This window comes from Brienomyrus brachyistius, chromosome 17 (assembly GCF_023856365.1).
Source record: "Brienomyrus brachyistius isolate T26 chromosome 17, BBRACH_0.4, whole genome shotgun sequence".
NCBI classification, from domain to species: Eukaryota; Metazoa; Chordata; class Actinopteri; order Osteoglossiformes; family Mormyridae; genus Brienomyrus; species Brienomyrus brachyistius.
In genome coordinates, this window is record NC_064549.1 from 10,100,079 (window position 1) to 10,119,340 (window position 19,262).

Sequence of the window (19,262 nt, forward strand, 5' to 3'; positions counted from 1 at the left end):
TGGCTGGAGAGTCTGGGTGTAGTCATGCACATCGAGCTATCGAGAAGTTAATTCCTGCCTGCCTGGACCAAGCAGTGCGAAGGACCTCGTTGAGATATGAGATGAGGTGGCGTGATGTATGGTGCCAGTAAATAGTCTGGAAACACCTACTGAACATGATTTGCTTTTCAGCAGGATAAGACTGCCGAGTAGACTATGAGGATATGTAGCAAGCATTTTCTTGCGAACAAGGATAGAGATGGAGCGATGACGTGACCCCTACAATCCCCCGACCGAGACCCTACAGAGCTGGTTTGGGATGAGTTGGATCAAAAAGTAAGAGCAGAGTAGTCAACTTGTGCCCACAGCTTGTGGAGACCCCCTTTCAGGACTGTTGGAGAAGCATCCCGGGTGGCTACATCAGGAGGCTGGTTGACAGAATGCCAAGAGTCTGCAATATTGTCATCAAAGCAAAAAAAAATGGCTATTTAGAATAGCCTAAAATTTGAGAAAGTGTTGAGATATTGAATCAATTCTCTTGGTCATTGTAATATTTGATATGTATTACTTCACTGAAAACGGAAACAAATGCATTATAACAATTTCAAGAAGGTTCCGTAGCACTTTATGCTTTGGACCCTTAAAAAGCAGGCAGGTCCAGACTATTGACTGGAACTGTATGTGAATAAATGATGCAAAACATATACAAGCACATATAAACTCAGTGAAATCTTTGAACATATTTTGTAATGCCATGTGAGCAAAGGAAGACAATTTTTCTGTCACATGAACACGTTTTAGTAAATCCCATGTTAATGTAGGCGTGGTATACCTGCCCCTGAGAGCAAAGTGTCAGTAGAAGGGTGATGGATTACAAAATGGGCAAGGAAGGACTGATACATCAACAATTGCTGGGGAAGCTCTGTTATTGGTGAACACCGCTATGAATCATGGGATACAGGCGGCAGCACAATACGACCACTGCTGCGATCTAGAGAAAATCATGAGTGCATCACTTTCAGTCATAAAATGAACATGCATCCTTTTTCAAGGTCAACGGGAGGTTAAACTAGCAAATAAAAAAAATATCTCATACTAGAACAGGCAGGTCTTCTGGCATTCAGTCGCTCCCGTTAAATACAGCTTTCTCATTTCCAGTTTGCTTCTTAAACCCACATGGAACGTGAAGCCTTTCGCCTTCTCTCACTTCTTTCTGGGCAGAGCTGGCGTAGCTAAGGAAAGAGGCTGTTGAGAGTCACACTGAAGCGTAGCACTGCTTTGATGCTGAAGCAGATAAACTGAAGAAAAAGTCACTCTACTGAGAAAACAGGAAGTGAGATGTCTGATGCCGCTGCCTGATATCTGTCAGCAATCTGGAATTGAGGCCCAGTCGAACTCGAGCAGCTATCCACTTTATCTGCTAAACTAAATATTACCAAAACTTTCTTTATTGTAGTGCCACTTCTGTAGATAATAGGCAGAGATTCAGAGGCAAATTGATCGCTCTTATCTTTATTGGGCATGAGATGATTTTGTGAAGGCCACCTGCACCTCTGCAGGAAAGAGGAAATAGTGGCAGATTAGGGGGGGCAGCTTCAGGAACAAATCAATTTGTGGCCCAACTTTCCTGGGAAACCATCTGAGGCAATCAGGAAGGTTCTGTCCAGCAAATATTGACATGATTAAGGGCTTTTTTTCCAGATCCGGTGCCCATCTCCTTGACATTTCAGTGCTTGTAAAAAAGTGTGTGTGGGGGGGGCATCAACGCCATCAATCAGGCCAGCTTCATCAGAACCTTCTTGCTGGTGCGGCCCTTGTCAGGTATGGGGAGGGTCTTGCACATGGGAAAGGGTCTCACGCCACATCCGCGTGCACCGCGCAGACTGTGTGGCCAGACTGGGCTTCTGTATTCGGCCATTAATAAGGGAAAACGTCCAAGTCTCCCAAATATCCATAAAAATTAAGTAAATAAAGATAATCAGGGCAGAGATTTCCATGCATTGTTCTTGGTGACCAGATAATCCAAGAGGGAATTGTTTCTTTTTAATCAGTATTTGTTTATGTGTGCATTTATTGTGACATAAGTGCAATATAAAGAGGTGATTTTGAGTAGAACTTCTGTGTTCCTCTCATGTTGCTGCAGTTTCCTCCTGCAGTGTGAAATGCATGCGGTTCTCTCTCAGTCGGTGTCTCTTGCCTTGTGCCCCTGTCTTGTCTGGGAGAAGCTCCAGGCTTAGTGCAGCCTAATACTGGATAAGTGGCCCTGGACGATGGATGGACGTCTGTGTTCACTGGGACAAACTGGTCATAAGACTGCAAGAACATTGACCAAATTATGATCCTACAAAGGATAGTGTTTGCACCCTTCAAGCTAAAAAAAAACAACGTGGCAAGAGGAGTCTTATCTCATCTACAAACCACACTGCTGATTTAAAAGCAAAACATAGTTAAGTTAAAGACATGGATAGTTGTTTCGGTTCAGTGCCTAATAAATCAATTGCTTATTCTTTAGCTAGGCTACATTACTCAGAAGGCGCCGTTCAGCCATATCCTAATCCATCATACGATTAATGTATTTTTAATGTCAGAGAGCACAGATGTTCTTGGTGAGGTGAATAAGCAAGAAAACAGGCTACGTCAAACAACGCAATAAAAACACCCCCAACGGCATGTGAGGGTGAATGATTCTGCACCGTCTTTGTATCAAAACACATTCACTACCATACAGATATTCGAGTAAAGTTCCTATATATAATGGTGGTCCGCCTTTGAATGTGAAACATTGAGGCTTCACTTCAAAATATCACGAGACTGTATCTGTTCATTTTGGCAATGCTACTCCGAACGACTCCCTTCCCTTTCTCGTCACCGAAGTGTTTGGAAAAGGTCAGAGACCCTCATTTATTCCGGAGTGGCAGAAACCTGTGCGTCCTTCCTGAGAAGTTATTTAAGTGTCCATGGGCGGGCTAGAGTCTGCAGGGACCCAAAATATATCTGTGGGCGAGCGAGGGACCTGCGTTATGTTAAACGTGACTGCCGGGATTAAAACAGCCTTTCTTTTTGATCGACTGTTTATGCGATTGTCAAAGCTGCATCTTTGCCTCACGGGCACCAGGGATGACGTCAGGAGTCCTTTCACCGGTGCTTTTGCAGTAACGCTATGTTGGTTTCCCAGAAGTTCACGACTCTTTGTGTACAGTTTCTTTCCAGTCATTTGCAGCATTGCTTCTTTGCTCCATGTCTCTCTCTCTTTCTCTCTCAATTAAATGTCATTATAAATTATAAATACGGAACAAGATGTACAGAAGCATGCAATGCAGTAATGTTCAGTGTGCTGATCTCGGACGGAGACAACCAATCCAGTGGTCGATATGGAAGCTTCAGATACTTTAGGTGTAACATGACGGCAATAAAGTTGCTGCAGTTAATCTTAGTTTTGTCCCTGCATGGACAAGACCTCCTCAAGCTGCCCCTGTAACTGCCTGATCACAGATCCTTAAGCTGCCCCTGTAACTGCCTGATGACTGATCCTCAAGCTGCCCCTGTAACTGCCTGATGACTGATCCTCAAGCTGCCCCTGTAACTGCCTGATCACTGATCCTTAAGCTACCCCTGTAACTGCCTGATCACTGATCCTTAAGCTGCCCCTGTAACTGTCTGATGACTGATCCTCAAGCTGCCCCTGTAACTGCCTGATCACTGATCCTTAAGCTGCCCCTGTAACTGCCTGATTACTAATCCTTAAGCTGCCCCTGTAACTGCCTGATGACTGATCCTCAAGCTGCCCCTGTAACTGCCTGATGACTGATCCTCAAGCTGCCCCTGTAACTTCCTGATGACTGATCCTCAAGCTGCCCCTGTAACTGCCTGATGACTGATCCTCAAGCTGCCCCTGTAACTGCCTGATCACTGATCCTCAAGATGCCCCTGTAACTGCCTGATGACTGATCCTCAAGCTGCCCCTGTAACTGCCTGATGACTGATCCTCAAGCTGCCCCTGTAACTGCCTGATCACTGATCCTTAAGCTGCCCCTGTAACTGCCTGATCACTGATCCTCAAGCTGCCCCTGTAACTGCCTGATGACTGATCCTCAAGCTGCCCCTGTAACTGCCTGATCACTGATCCTTAAGCTGCCCCTGTAACTGCCTGATGACTGCTCCTCAAGCTGCCCCTGTAACTGCCTGATCACTGATCCTCAAGTTGCCCCTGTAACTGCCTGATCACTGATCCTTAAGATGCCCCTGTAACTGCCTGATCACTGATCCTTAAGCTGCCCCTGTAACTGCCTGATGACTGATCCTCAAGCTGCCCCTGTAACTGCCTGATGACTGATCCTTAAGCTGCCCCTGTAACTGCCTGATGACTGATCCTTAAGCTGCCCCTGTAACTGCCTGATGACTGATCCTCAAGCTGCCCCTGTAACTGCCTGACGACTGATCCTCAAGCTGCCCCTGTAACTGCCTGATGACTGATCCTCAAGCTGCCCCTGTAACTGCCTGATGACTGATCCTCAAGCTGCCCCTGTAACTGCCTGATGACTGATCCTCAAGCTGCCCCTGTAACTGCCTGATCACTGATCCTTTCAGAAACCAGGTTGCCAGATTGAGCACTGTATTCTAGGGATACTGTAATATAGCCCTACTGGTGCCTGAATTGGCAACCCGTGTCTTTGTTCTGCTTTGTTCCCTCCACACAGCACCATCCAACCCATAGCTGAAATTGTCTTGCCCTTGTTTGCGATTCCACCGCTCGCAATGAAAGCGAGCGTCACCAAACCACACGTCCAAGCCTCTCTGAGGCAGGTCTCGCACTTTGCTAACGTCGCTCTGCTCTGCAAACCGCACAGTCATGTCATATTCTAGGTCAGCGTGAAAGATGGAAAAACAGCACACCGGGGTCGCGCGACCCTGTGGGCTTGCTTATGGGACCCTAATGGTACCCCCAAAGGAGGTTTGAGAAGAGAACACTGAGTAAATATCTGCCAGAGGCAGAGATTAAGGATGAGGAAGGGGGACGTGGGCCTTCTGGGAGGGGTTCTTTATCATCGGATGTGGACGTTCTGGTATGCTGGACCAGTGCTGCTCAGGCACTGAGATCTCAAATGCTGATTTGGGCCACTAAACAGAAGCACCCACACCAACAGACAAATATATCCAGACAAAATAAACACACTGATATTCCAAGGGGGCGGGAAGTACCAAGAGTACAACTGTATCAAATCAGAACCATTTTAGCTCCATTTAATGCCTAGTTGCTATAAACTAAGACAGTGATTAGAAGCCTACATGGGGCAGGGGGGAGGGGGGCTATGCTTTATTTTTCATTGCAGATACACACATCTGGGTTCAAACACGGGTCGGGAGCAAACAGAATATGCAGTGATTCATTTCCCGTATGGCTGGCTGGTACGTGAATCGCTAAAACGCTGTAACATCTTCATGTAAGCCTGCACTGCACTTACTGTTTTTGTCCACAAGCGACTAAATTGCACTCTGCTTTGTCTCTCTAAGTGCCCACAGGCCACATTTTCTTAATGGTGTCAATGAGGGGATCCCTGGCTGTAGTTAAGGATATTGCATCTTTTCAGATTATCGGCTATATCTGGGCTAAATGAAGGATTGGCCAAGCTTGGAAACACGACCTTATAAAGCAGCATGTACCTAGTGGACAAAATAGGAATCTGTTTAGCAAAGACAAAAAAAAGGTCACCGTTTCAAAAAGAACGTATTTGGTTGGAGATACAACTCCCTCTAGTGTTGATATTTAAATCTACACCAACCGCTTGTACAACCGGCTGCATACTAAAAAACCCATTCAAAACGTATTTGCCATAACCCTCTCACATCGTATTTTATTTTATCATGAAAACCCATTTATTTATCTGAAAGATGAATAAATTTGGGAAGAACATATATTTATTTTTGATAAACAGAAACGGGTTACAGCTGATCTTTTTTGCAAACCTCAGAAAGTTACTTCAAACAGACAGCATTTGATTTTAGATAATAAAGAATGCATGTATTTGTCACGTTGTACGTGGAGCAGCTGCGCTCTCATTTCCGCATCCAGGTACAGGTGGACATGGCAGTCGGTGGGAGCAGAGTTTACACAGCTCAATTGGTATGTGCAAACTGATTCATGTTAACGTCGACAAACACACAGCATCCGTTAGCGGAGGCGACGGTGGGAGAAAGGAAGCCAAAAGATCAGGGCGCGACCTCAAAAACAAATTTGTTCCTGAAATTGCTTGTCACCGATAACGTGGTAGCTGGGGTGGAACGTAAGCATTACTGCTACTAAGCAACTGGGCTCCTTCAGTAAAATTCAATAAAAAATGTAGTCCGACGTGACTTTTTTTTTCTTTTCTACTAGGCAGCGGACTAAGGTCCAGTGTTTTGTACTCGCTCTTGTCTAAATTATTCGCGTCGGTCAAAGGGAGATGTGATAAATCTTTCGACACGCCCACTAACCTTAAGACCTCTTGACCTCTACTTAGGCAAGTGGGCGTGCATAATTTCCAGCCCGGCGTGGCAGTCCTTTGGTGAGGCGAGTAGTAAAAATAAATAAATAAAAAGAAATAACCCAGTAAAGCAGATAAACGAATTGTTATTAATTGGAATTTACGATCATCGTTTTTAGAGGAAACGTGTACATATTCACTGTTAACCCTGATAAAAAAAAGCAATATTTATGGTTTTCTTTTTGTTTAAGGAAGTGTATACAGATGTGAAAGGGACATATCTCTGTGCAGACACAGGCTTATTCAGGTAGAGGTTTTCAAGTAATTACCACTGATGTACATTAAGTAAACCAACCTATATGTGCCAGTATTTGAGGTGATGTGTGGCTTTGCAGGTTACATTTATGTTTAATCTGCAGACACCCTAAGTGACATTAGGACTCTCTGCCAATGATCAGAAGGTTGCTAGTTCAATTCCCAGGTCTGCCAGTGATTTCATTATCATGCAAGGAATATCTTAATAACAGCGGCCTATTCGCAGTATTTATTTATAAAAATAAGTTTTTAGCTTGATTAACTCAGAACCTACAGCATCCCGGAGTATCATGCAAAAGGACAGTCATGTACAAAATGCTGTGAGTATAGTTTTTATTTTATTGGAAAACATTGATATTTCACAGCTTATATTTTGGACGCAACTTTCACAAATTTGAACAGCAACAGTTCATAGTCAATTTCTACAATGTTCCTCTGCAGGCCACGATCCATTCAGTTTTTCAACCCACAACTAAACTACTTAAAACTCTCCAGCAACAAAGGAGCCGTCCCCCTATACATAACCTTCATCAATCATCATCATCATCATCATCATCTCTCCAAACACAGCACGTCTCCCCGCCTTTGCAAGCTTAAACGCTGACAAGTTCAAAATGTGCAACATCCGTTTGCCGGCTCTCTCATCCAAACCCCTTCCCAAAACAAAAAATAAATAAAAATAAAAAAAACAAACCTCAACAGTACGGTTTAGTGGTACAGCAAAGCAGAGCATGGAACAAGTCCAGTATCGCTACGGCGTGGGGGTCTGGGACCACGAGAGGAAGAGACAGTTTGTAGCAGCAGCAACAGCAGCAAAATTTGGTTTTTCTTCCCTCCTCAATAAGAACAGATTTGAAGTCATTGTACACAAAAGTGCAAATATTTAACTACTATGTTTTCTAAAAGTCTTCTCGCAAAAAAATAAACGAACTGAGGCAACATTATGGCACAATTCAAAACCAAGAGAAACTAAACAGAATTCACAGGCCATACTAATATTTAGATTAGGCGATGCAAAGTTTACGACACACTTAATATTGACCATTACACACTTAAAAAGCATAACATTTACAGTTGTACTGATATTTATCTGTATGTTTAGATATTTACAGCAATGTGCTCTAAACTGAATGCGATGTTGCCGTTATCCATGTCGTCTTAAGTTTTACACCAACAACACACGGGCACACTGCTCTACCCAAGCGTGGGGCTGCGTTGACGTCAGATGGTAGTGATAGTGCAACTAAACAGAACAGGTAAAAATTAAGTTAAACTTGCAGAAATTACTCTCCTGTTTATTCCACACATTGCTGAAGAGCTTTTATGAGGTGGGGGGGAGAGGGACTGAGTCCTAGTTCCTACCCAGCGCTGACTCGCACACATAGCATCCCTCCATAATACGTTTTGTACAAATATATATATATAAATGTTTAAACCTCCTGACTGTACACTGCCCAGGACGTCCAATCACAGGACTGCCCAACTGTCAGGGGATACCATCAAGGGGAAGAAGAAAGAAATGTATGCATGCATAATTTTGTTTTTGTAACTTCTCAGTGAAAGCAGCCCTGCTTTTCTTGCAAGCTGCACAGGTAAGAACGTTACAAATGGACAACAATAAGCTGTTTTTTTTTTTTTTTTTTAAATCCTCAACAATGAGCGGTGGGTGGGGGGGGGGGGTTCATCGTCTCCTATCCTCCATTTCACACTCTGGCGCTACCCTTCCTTCAAAATTCAGCCGCAAGAGCAAGATTTTTACTAGCACATATAATTTTTTTTCTTCTTTTTTTCTCTCAGAGTTGGAGGGGTCTCACGCAGCCCAGCTCCGTCGCCTCACACCCCCACTGGGGCCGTTCCGCAGCCGATTGGTCGACAGACGCCTCAGAAGTAGACTGGATTCGAAACCACATTTACAGAGTTAACATTTAAGATTTTTTTTTTATAGCTTTTCTGTTGATTTGTTAAGGTTATTATTAGGATTGTATTTTTTATGTTTTTTCTTTTTTAAAATAGAGTGACTGAAGTGAGACAGGCGTCACGTGGGCCTGGTGCAGGGTTCACTTTGCCGTCATCATCTGCACAAACTCTGTGGGGGGGAAGAGAAACAATGAGAATCACCCAACAATGGAAGTTGACAGCATGACACCAACAGTTGCTCAGGGAAGATAGTATCCATTCATTGGTCTAAGGCTCCCTGCTCAAACACACCTTAATCAGTTACCATTTAATCAAATCGCCAGGTTCGGTAAGTGCGTCTTAGTGGGCAAATTTGCAAACCGTGTTGCAAACGCACCCCCCCCCCCCCCCGGAACTGGGGAGCCCTGGTCTAGGGGTATGGTTCTCATTCCGGGTGCAAACGGTCTCAAATCCTGGAGACGCCCTCATACAGATGGTTGGTGGACCTTCTTGTGTTGGAAAAATTTCCTTCCCAAGTGGCGGGCGGGCAGCAATTAAGGACTCTCAGCTTAAGAGTTTCTGTCTGGCTAAACACAGACTGTCCATCCATCCAATGTCTAGCTGCTTATTCTGGTTAGAGTTGCGGGGGGGGGGGGGGGGGGACTGGATCCTATCCCAGACAGCATAACACACAACACACAAGGCTGGGGCAAACCCAGCCAGCACACATACATACACAGTCATTTTCTATGGGCAATTTGGATACACCAATTAGCCTACCAGCATGAGCATGGGGGAGAAAAGCGTGGCATCCAGGGGGTGTGAGGTGACAGTGCTACCCACTGAGCCTCCCTGCCACTCTTCAAACACAGATTTTATTATTAATTCATTTCTTTTACCCATGGATGGGGGGGGAGAGAAATTAAATTTACTGATTAAAGTAGTACTTATGAAAAGGTAAAGTTAACTGGCTCCTACTAATTTAAAAAATGCTTAGCTTTTTTGAAATAATGATTTTACGAATCCATAGCGTACACAAAATCGCCAGGGTTTAAGTAGCCTTTTAAAACACAGAGCATCTGCCTTCAGGGTCTCCATTATGTTAAGATTTCAGGTATTTCAGATTCATGTTTAGCAGCTGTGGAGCAGGGCGGTTTAAAAAGCAATTAGCACTTAAAACGGAACTTTGTTCTTTAAAGTCACCTTCGTAGTTGACCTGGCCGTCCCCGTCGATGTCGGCCTCGCGGATCATCTCGTCCACCTCCTCGTCCGTCAACTTCTCACCCAGGTTGGTCATGACGTGGCGCAGCTCTGCCGCGCTGATGTAGCCGTTGCCGTCCTACGAGGAGACGGGCTCCGATTTGTACTCAGGACGGCACGGCAACAGGTCGAGCCAATCCACACAAAGACAGTTGATACCGGAACAATACCAAAGATGTAATCACCGGAAATCTCCTGTCCCCAAGACATGATGGGTCAACAAACACGGCAGGTTCACCCAGGAGGTGCCAACTGACAGATGACATTTTTATAATATGATATTACACACAGATCTGAGCTATCACTATAAATACCCTGATGTTTATGGGGGCTGCACTAATCCTGACGCTGCAAAACCAACTAGCCTTGGAGTAAAATCTACACAGGCTCCTAGAGACGCAGCAAAGGGAGGTCTGGATTGGGCACCGGCACAGAAACAGCAGGCCTGACCTGGCTGGGGGGGGGGGGGGGGCGGGTGGGGTGGGGGTGTAGACAAACAGGCCGACCCGATCGGATGAGGTAACCGGCTCTGAATGCTCACGCGCTGCTCTAAGGTCACGTCCTCAACACCCCTGCTGCCCGGCCACCAGGGAGCAACATGCCCCCCCCCTCACCTTGTCAAACACCCGGAAGGCCTCTCTGATCTCCTCTTCGCTGTCCGTGTCTTTCATCTTCCTGGCCATCATGGTCAGAAACTCCGGAAAGTCAATCGTTCCATTGCCTGTGGATGGAACGGGGAAGGTGGATTTACAACGTGGGCGGTGGTGAGGGGCAGCCAAACCCTAGGAGCACGTAGGGCAGAAGGGAAGACCTCCGAGGGTCAGTCTCACTAACAGAAAACAGTCCCGACAAAACAAAAGCCATTCACAACAAATTAATCGAAAACCTATTGCGACAATATATGTGGATTTCAACGTCATAAAGCTATCCGGAGAAGTACATAAGCAACAATCACATAACACAGCCATCCCATACATTTATTGCGTTTTGTCACCATAGAAACTAATTTCAGACAAACATCTACTTTTACCCCTTTCTGAACAAGCAAAACTGGAGTTAATTGCCATTCAAGCCATTGCAATGTGCATTAAGGAAAATTACACATTACTTCAAGATCAAGTTTTGCCATTTAAATTTAATGCCACATGGGCTGGGCTCCTAGTTGCGTTCATTTCTGGTTAATGGCCGCTGCGCTTTAGCAGTACAGATGCAGCTGAAGTGGTCCGTTGGTAGAGTGAACAGCCACAAGGGGCCCACCAATGCTCCATACACAGCAAAATGGCATAAAACAGCAGGCAATGGATGTCAACATGCAAGAAAAATAGTAAAAAAGGACGCAGAGAATAGGAGACCAAAACAGAAGAAAATTCTTGGAAAAATATACCCATATATCCATCATCTAACCACTTATCTTGATCAGGATTGTGCCTGCAGCATATCCCAGGCAGGCCTGAGATACAGCTCGAATGAGACACCCCTTGCTGGGTATATAGATGCATGCACACAATCACAAGAAACCCACAGCTCATAGGCACCCGTTACCTTAACTACAAGTCTATGAAGTCAGTGGCTTGGCCAACAGCCCCCCTCCCCCACCCCTTCCCCCAAGTGGCACCAGCCCCTGCTGTAATATAATTGACCCACCAGCCTCCCCTCCCCTTTTCATTGGCTTCCAGTGATGCTGATCACAGAACCCAGCTCAGAATTAGTGCCCCAACAGGTAGCTTAACTAAAATCCACAGTTTTGTAGAGAAACTAAGGGGGGTTGCACTCTCGCAGGCAACAGACAGTGAGTTTCTGTAGGCAAATTACATCACGTGCATTAAGATACCCATTAATAACGTTTCGTGCTCATTAGGTATAGGGACATCAGAGCTACGTCTCAGTCAGCTCGGGATTGGTCTACAAGAAGGGTGTGTCAGAAAAGCCAGAGTGGGGAACCCCCCCCCCCCCGCCCCCCTCACCATCTGCATCCACCTCGTTGATCATATCCTGCAGCTCTGCCTCCGTGGGATTCTGGCCCAGTGACCTCATCACAGTGCCCAGCTCTTTGGTGGTTATGGTGCCGTCTCCATCCTTGTCGAAGAGCGAAAATGCCTCCTTGAACTCTGGGAGTGCGTAAGGAGAGACGCTACCGATTATCATCGTCACCAAGAGAAGCCATGCACTCCGCAGCAGAGGCAACGCCAAAGTACTCATCTCATGCACACGATGCCCGATGACTCTACAAAATTAGCGGAAACATTTGATGATGTTAATTTCACTTCAGGAAAAAGCATCGTCTGTTTAATCGTACTCAGCGGGGATTTGCACCTAAAATGGTTCACTGATAAATTTAGCATGTCCGTCCAAGGAAATTAGCTAATGACAAAACTAATAAAAGCCAAATAACCCTGATTTTCGACGCAAAATAAGTTCAAAATAAAGAGGGCGACGTGAACTTTAACGGCATTTTTAATCCTATCCTAGAATAGCTTCAAACACGTTACTGCTTCAGTACAGAAACACACACACATTACAAAAAACGCTGGAACGCGAGATAAGCATCTCTGCTGACACCGCTGAGGAACAAGTCGCTGCGCTCGGCCTGCACAGCTGACAGCCGCTATTACAAAACAAACGTCATTGTGACGTTTCCACACACCTTCCCCAGCCCGTTGGTACTGGGGCCGCATGCGAATTCTGCCGCTACTGTACGCCCACTAAACTAGTAGGAGGTGGGATAACTCACATCTATAGCAGTCAGAAATAAGTGAACTTGGTCATCTACACAGATCTGTAGCAGAGGACTTTCAAAAAACCTTCTCAACTCCCAGAAGGCAGGAATATACAGCTGAAATATACCGTGAATGTCATATACATATATGAAAAGGTCTCCATAGTAAACCTTTGAATTGATCGAAACCTTTAACCTTTGAGCTATTTTCAGTCTTGAACCTCCCCCTGTTTCTCCAGCATTGTAAACTTCAGACAGGTGGCTGCTCCCAAAACTGTGTTTACACATTGCGAGCGTGAATGCAATAACTTACGCACCGGCAATCTGCTCTTCAGTAAGCTGGTCAGCCTGTTTTTTGGGGGGGGGGGGGGGGGGGGGGGGGGGGGGGGGCGGGGATACAGAGAGAAACAATAGATGAGTATGACTGACACAGATTTTGAAGGAAGGAGCCACGCTGAACGGTACGGAGGTGTCTGGCCTTCCTAGCCGAAGCGCATCTCCCAAGCTTTCACTCGAAATCTCCTCTGCATGCGACTGCTGCAGTCACACTTCAGACAGAGGGAATGCTTTGAAGGACGGGTATAAATACTTCACATCCTGGAACAGGCGCATGGAATATAATTAGCGTGGCATTAACAGGGCTGTAAGTGTGGCACAATTAAAAAAAAAAAAAAAAAAAAAAAAAAAGTCATGCCATATTCTGCCATATTTTGAAAGACACCTTGTTTTTAACCGCATGGTTGCTGAAGAGGAAATGCGATGCTCAGTGCAGGTGTATTGTGTGGGTACACGTCTACTGCAGTGATCTCTGGCAGGTCTCATCTCCATAGGAATGACCCTCAACACACACACAGACACACACACAAGAACCAGGAAAAACGAAATCCTTCCTGTCCAAAATGCAGGCGCAGCTCAAACATCAAGTCGAAGCAGATGTTTGCCGGACGCTTCCGAAAGGAAGGAGGCATGCTTGCTGCATTCATGCATCGCTAAGGAACACGGCACAGAGCAAAAGATGAGAATTTACAAATCCGTGCCGGTGCATGCGGTGAAAAGCCTCATCCGAGAGTGGCACCACAGCGTGCTTGAAGAGTTCAGCCTTGGGGGGGGGGGGGGAGAGAAAATGCATACTCTGCTTGTGCAGCTGGTGTGTTCATCATCACACCATTCACTGCCTGCGTTCTTGACCCTGAACCTTCTAGAGAAACCGGTGGCTACCCAGAAACTGCAAGACTGCAATGGCACAGTACGCCAGATTGCCAGAGGGACCACCCCCCCCCCCCAAAAAAAAAAGCACGCAGAAAAGGAAAAGCAACATCCAGCGCAAAAAAAGTGCACAATGCAGTAGTGCACGTGACAAAGGATCCTAGACGTCTGAGGAGCCTGGCGTTTCTTAATAATAAGCCGTGTTATTCCTGTATGCGTGCACTGCGGTTTGACTGTCAGCCTGCTGCAGCAACCATGATTTGGTTCAATGCAGGGGGGGTATGTGACGGGGGGGGGGGACTGGGGGGGTGAGGATCATTCACGAACAACAAGCTGCAGTACAGTCGTATTTTCTATGGTGCAATATGCAACGGCACCGTGCGCGCACATCTCAGAAGATAAGTTGACATACGAGTGCATCGCCTGTGTACCTGAAAACAATTTCTAATTCTATGATTGGGGGGGGGGGGGGTGTGACGCTTGTTGCTCGAAGCATACCACGGCCATCAAGGAAATAAGCCCTGTCAAGCAACACGTTTGGAAAAACGGCTTTGCCCGATCAAAACTTCAGCGACAACGTACATTTCCAAAAAGCAGTCATGTGTGCAACATGCAGCTGGCTATTTCAAACGTGCAGGTTACAAACTCTGTAGTCCGACATCCATATCGGTAGACAGCAAGGCAGTTGCTGGCGGCATGGTTTTGCCTATTTTTAACACCACTGACTAACGCTAGCTACGCCCCCTCCACGCTACCCCACATCCTCCAACTTACCATGCAGGACTGATATTATATAAAAGTATCACCACATATGCAAGATGCCAAAGAGCTTTACACATGAACATAGCTGCCTGAATGGATGCGTTTCATATGTACTGCAGGGCACGGGGAGTGAGCAGCGGTGCCATCGCCGAACTGGCGCCCCTCCTAAAAATCAGCATTCAATAAAATGCTCCGGTGTGATGATGTTTTTCCAATGTGCAGAAATAAATAAGAAAATGATAATAAAACAACGCATTATGAGCGCCCGAGCAACGAAAATATGGCTTTCAGATTTAAGCCTGGCGAGTCGGTCCCGCTCCAACCGAGCTGGACCCCGAAAACGAGGTACGAAAAACAGGGTGTCGACTCGATCCATTATTCGCCATGGTCCAAGTTGCCAGTGTGCAGGCCGATAAGATAAGGCGTGCAGTGGATTAATTCAATCCTCCCGTCACTCGCTCAGAAAATTGAAATAATTCAAATCTGTCCGTGCAAATGCTTCCAGTAACTACCGTTTCTGCAGTATAATTGCAGTTAAACACTGCTATGCAGTTAGCATTTGTTAACCGCAAATACTTGTGAATGCAAGTACTTTATTTTCCCTTGCAGCAATACGAAATCAGCTGTATTTATACAGTAGCACCAGTGCAGTTGAATTCTTTGGTGCAAAATCCTGACACAGTTAACGATCAAGCAAAAAAAAAAAAAGACGTCGCCCGTACATACTCACCATTCTGTTGCTTTGTAAGGCTTGTGCGTAAAGAGAAGGAAATGCAATCTATTGCTGCCTTAGATGGGTACGAAGCATAAAAACCTGATGCGGACCGGCTCCTCTAAAGCTACCGTACGTCGCGTCGCCCTCACCACCTGTGTAGTCTCATTTGTACTATATCCCTCCGCTCGATGACATCATTTACCCCACACGAGTGGGTCCGTTCATAAACCGCAGCCCGAAAAGTGCGCCAGAACGCCACACTTTATTTACGCCCCGATCGGCTTCGGCAGCTCTTTTATTGAAATTTTCCCGACAACAGCTGCGCTGCTCAACAATAACGAAACGCCGTGCTGCACTATTTGCAGACTGCGCAAAAAGGCCGCTGCTAGCCGAACTGCGAGTTGTTCTAAAGCCCCCCTACGCTAAAGCTGTATGGTGAGGCTGCTGGAGCGCACGTGTGTGATGTATGTATCAGCAGACACACTGCGGAGCGGCACTGCGCACTAGTTGTAGATTAGCGCTGGTAAAAGGAAAATCTTTTATATATATATATACAGCTAACGTTAAATGTGGCCAGCGAGCTGTTCAACGAAACAGTATAAGAAAAGCAACGTTGAGTTCCTACAAGGAAAAAAAGATAAACGAATTTAACCGTGGAAATGAAACGCCGCGTCTTATTGGCTCAGAATGTGTGGAAAAAGACAGGCCTGTGGTAATTGGTTACTTGTTACCTGCAATGCGTCAAATTGGGTTCAACCATTGCGGAAAAAACGGAAACTGAAACGAAAGAGATTATAGTCGTTGTATGGTATTAATATTTATTTTCTGTGCTGTTTTATATTGTTTTTCTGTTTTTACACGATGGGCTTGGTTAAAATTTAGATAAAACGAATGTAAGCGACATTTAACGAATGTGACTATGAAATGTAATAAATTGTTGATTAATGATTAAATAACTAATAGTGATATTGTAAACTTACATTTCCGTTTCGTAAAAACAAGTTTACTCCGCGCGTCTGCTGACGTGCTGTACATTCTACATCGCGAAGTGGGAAGCAAGATTTGCTTACTCTTACATTTGCCAGTAAGGACTTACGGTGAATGTAAAAGTACATATTCGAATTGCATTAAATTGTATGTTTTGCAGACTCCATAATAAACATAATAAATCTCACCATGTGGCAAGATAAGCACATACAGGTTTGAGCACATTTGGGCCAGTGGGGTAGCGTGGTGATTAAGGTTGTGGGTGTGAAACCTGAAGAATCACAATCCAAATCCCAGACGGGCTTTTCTACTCTACCCATGAAATAGGTACTTAACCTGAATTACACCAGTAAGCCATGCAAATGTATAAATAGGTAATATTATAACCTGTTTGCTGAAGAATGAAATATTATTAATAAAGGATCCTGCTTTACTGTGTTCCACGAATTACCTCTTCATTATATATGGTATATTAATCAAGGTTAAGACTTTAGAGTTGGAATCACACTGTTTAACTTCCATCCCTCCATCCATTTTTCAAACCGCTTATCCGACTGGGTCGCGGGGAGTCTGGAGTCTATCCCGGAAGCAATGAGCGTGAGGCAGGGAACAAGCCAGGATGGGGGGCCAGCCCATCGCAGGGCACACTCACACATACACACATATGGGCAATTTAGTTGAATATTCTCGGCATGTCTGGACTGTGGGGGGAAACCGGAGTACCCGGAGGAAACCCCACGATGACATGGAGAGAACATGCAAACTCCACACACATGTGACCCACGCGGAGACTCGAACCCGGTTCCCAGAGGTATGAGGCAACAGTGCTAACCACTGCACCGTCCCCCGTTAAACTGTCACACTGACTTTTATGGCTTAATTTTATGTTAAACACAATAGTTTGCAATATTTCTCAGAAAACAGTTGTTGGTAAGATTCTTTTTTTCAAAATTTTTATAACAAGTGTTATGGTAGCTTAAGGATGACAGTCCAGGGAAGCTAAGCGAACACCTACGCATGCAGAAATTTCCCTTAATTGCCTTGTAAAATGTATACGACTGGTCTGTTTATTCGTGCAAATTTTGTTGTGGCAAATTGTTAAAAGTGAGATCATCATAAAATAAGCAAAAAAACTAATCATTTTACTGATCTATAACTGTTCTTCCTCATAACTGCCCTGATGTAATCTAGCCACTTGTCTTTAATGCTGAATGTCACAATGCATTGCTTGCTTTTTAAAAAGGCAAAACATTGTATTACTGTTATGACTGAATCAGTGCCAGAAACAAACATCATGTTATACCTTATTCAGCATAATATGTTTTTTTACCTCCAGAATGACACATAAAATTATTGGAGAGTTTGTGCTGCCTGAAAATGAAATGAACTTGAAATAATAATAATAATAAATATGGTGTTGATTTATTTAAATAGGAATAAATGTAAGAACAATACAGGGAATTTGTGACTTGAGGTGAATATCAGAATACCTTGTATTTACAATTGCAATTACAATTACAATCTTCCAATGAATACCCAGATACAAGTATAAGGAGTAGGGCAGTGTATCCAAATCATGGCCCTCAAGGCCGACCCCTGCTGATTTCCCAGCCTTCCTTTTCCTGTGAGACAGGTGTGAGGCCTCCAGCCAATCAGAATCAGTCTGTATTCAACCAATCACCTGGGAGAACTGAAAAGGCCTGGATTTGGAATTGAGGGCCAGAGCTGAAGAGCCTCACAGTACAGGAAAAAAAACACACACAACATCTTCCAAAGAAAGTAAGAAACTAACAAGACAACTACTAAAATCAGCAGACACTAAGATTGGTTGGGGGACATGGAGTCTCATTCATGTTTTCCTGGAACATTTTTCAAAAGCTTTTAATTTCTACAGAAAGAGTTAAAGCCACTATCTGGACCATGTAAAATAAGGTGAAGCAACAGCTATAACCAGTTTCTCACGTGGATCTATAGAATTGCTGAGTATTTGTTACGTTAGGACTGTGACATGCATGCTCAATACTATGCATTGCATTTATTTTAACAGACACTATTATCTAAAGCAATATACATTTTTTTGAGAAAGCAAGATCACACAGCCCCTAGAGCTATTGTGGGTTAGGGGTCTTATTCAAGGGTCCAACATGAAATCAGTCTGTCAGCCGAGAGAGTTGAGTTGCCAATTGTTCAGTCTTAGGCGTAGCAGCCTAACCCACTGACCCCTCCTTGTCGGGGAATCAAACCCCAGTCTCCTGAGTAACAGGTGGGATTACTAACCACTATACGAATTATTATCAAAATAGCAAAATACTATTAGGAATGTATGAGGAATGTTTCAGCACTAAAACAACAGCAGGTCAATGATCACATCTTTGGGGGAAACAAAATCAATTATGCTACAAAAAAATACCAAAATAATTTGCATATAATCTAATTGTTTACAAGGTGCACCCAGCTTTACCTACTGTGGGAATTTACCAAAATTACAAATGCAGTCCAACAATGAATGTCAAGCCTGTTAACATCTGAAATCAATTCAACAAGTTATAAAACACTTGTTTCTCCTATCACCGGGGGGAGGTGGTGGAATTTGTATTAAGCATTTATGTGCCGAAAATTTAGATCTTACTCTTCTCCATAGTCGTAAATTATGGGAGGGATGTGGAGGAGGGGGGGTGTAACCCCAGGTAATCAAAACTGACTAATACAACCCCTCCAATAGTCTAAATGGCTGAAGACCTTAATGTTCAAACCAAAGTTATTCCCTGGCTCGTCCCATATTGCTTTATATCTAGATATAGATATACATTCAAAGTATAAGGTAATCAAAGTCATCTGAAGTGAAGTAGCCTAGCATGTGGCAGGATAGAGGAGGAACAGGCCCTGGATTATAAAGTGCATCAGATTACACAGTTGTGCAGCTGTGACTCAGCGAGTAGTCCTGTTATCTTATGTGCCTAAGGTT

General features: G+C 44.6%; 1 protein-coding gene across 1 annotated transcript; it reads right to left on the reverse strand.

Annotated features, from left to right (window-relative positions):
* Positions 1-7,074: 7,074 nt before the first annotated feature.
* Positions 7,075-15,929, reverse strand: calm3a (calmodulin 3a (phosphorylase kinase, delta)). The gene is made up of 6 exons (XM_048981281.1): positions 15,326-15,929; positions 12,945-12,975; positions 11,876-12,019; positions 10,526-10,632; positions 9,855-9,990; positions 7,075-8,841 (listed from the first exon to the last, which is right to left on the reverse strand). The coding sequence occupies exons 1-6, from the start codon at positions 15,326-15,328 to the stop codon at positions 8,813-8,815; spliced, it is 450 nt and encodes a 149-aa protein (XP_048837238.1). The 5' UTR covers positions 15,329-15,929; the 3' UTR covers positions 7,075-8,812.
* Positions 15,930-19,262: the final 3,333 nt, after the last annotated feature.

Excerpts from the sequence above, each read along its gene's own strand:
- calm3a (XM_048981281.1), bottom strand. Across the intron at positions 10,633-11,875 it reads CAACGAGGTGGATGCAGATG|GCAATGGAACGATTGACTTT; the intron begins GTGAGGGGGGCG and ends TTCCATCCACAG. Across the intron at positions 8,842-9,854 it reads CGGCCAGGTCAACTACGAAG|AGTTTGTGCAGATGATGACG; the intron begins GTGACTTTAAAG and ends TCCCCCCCACAG.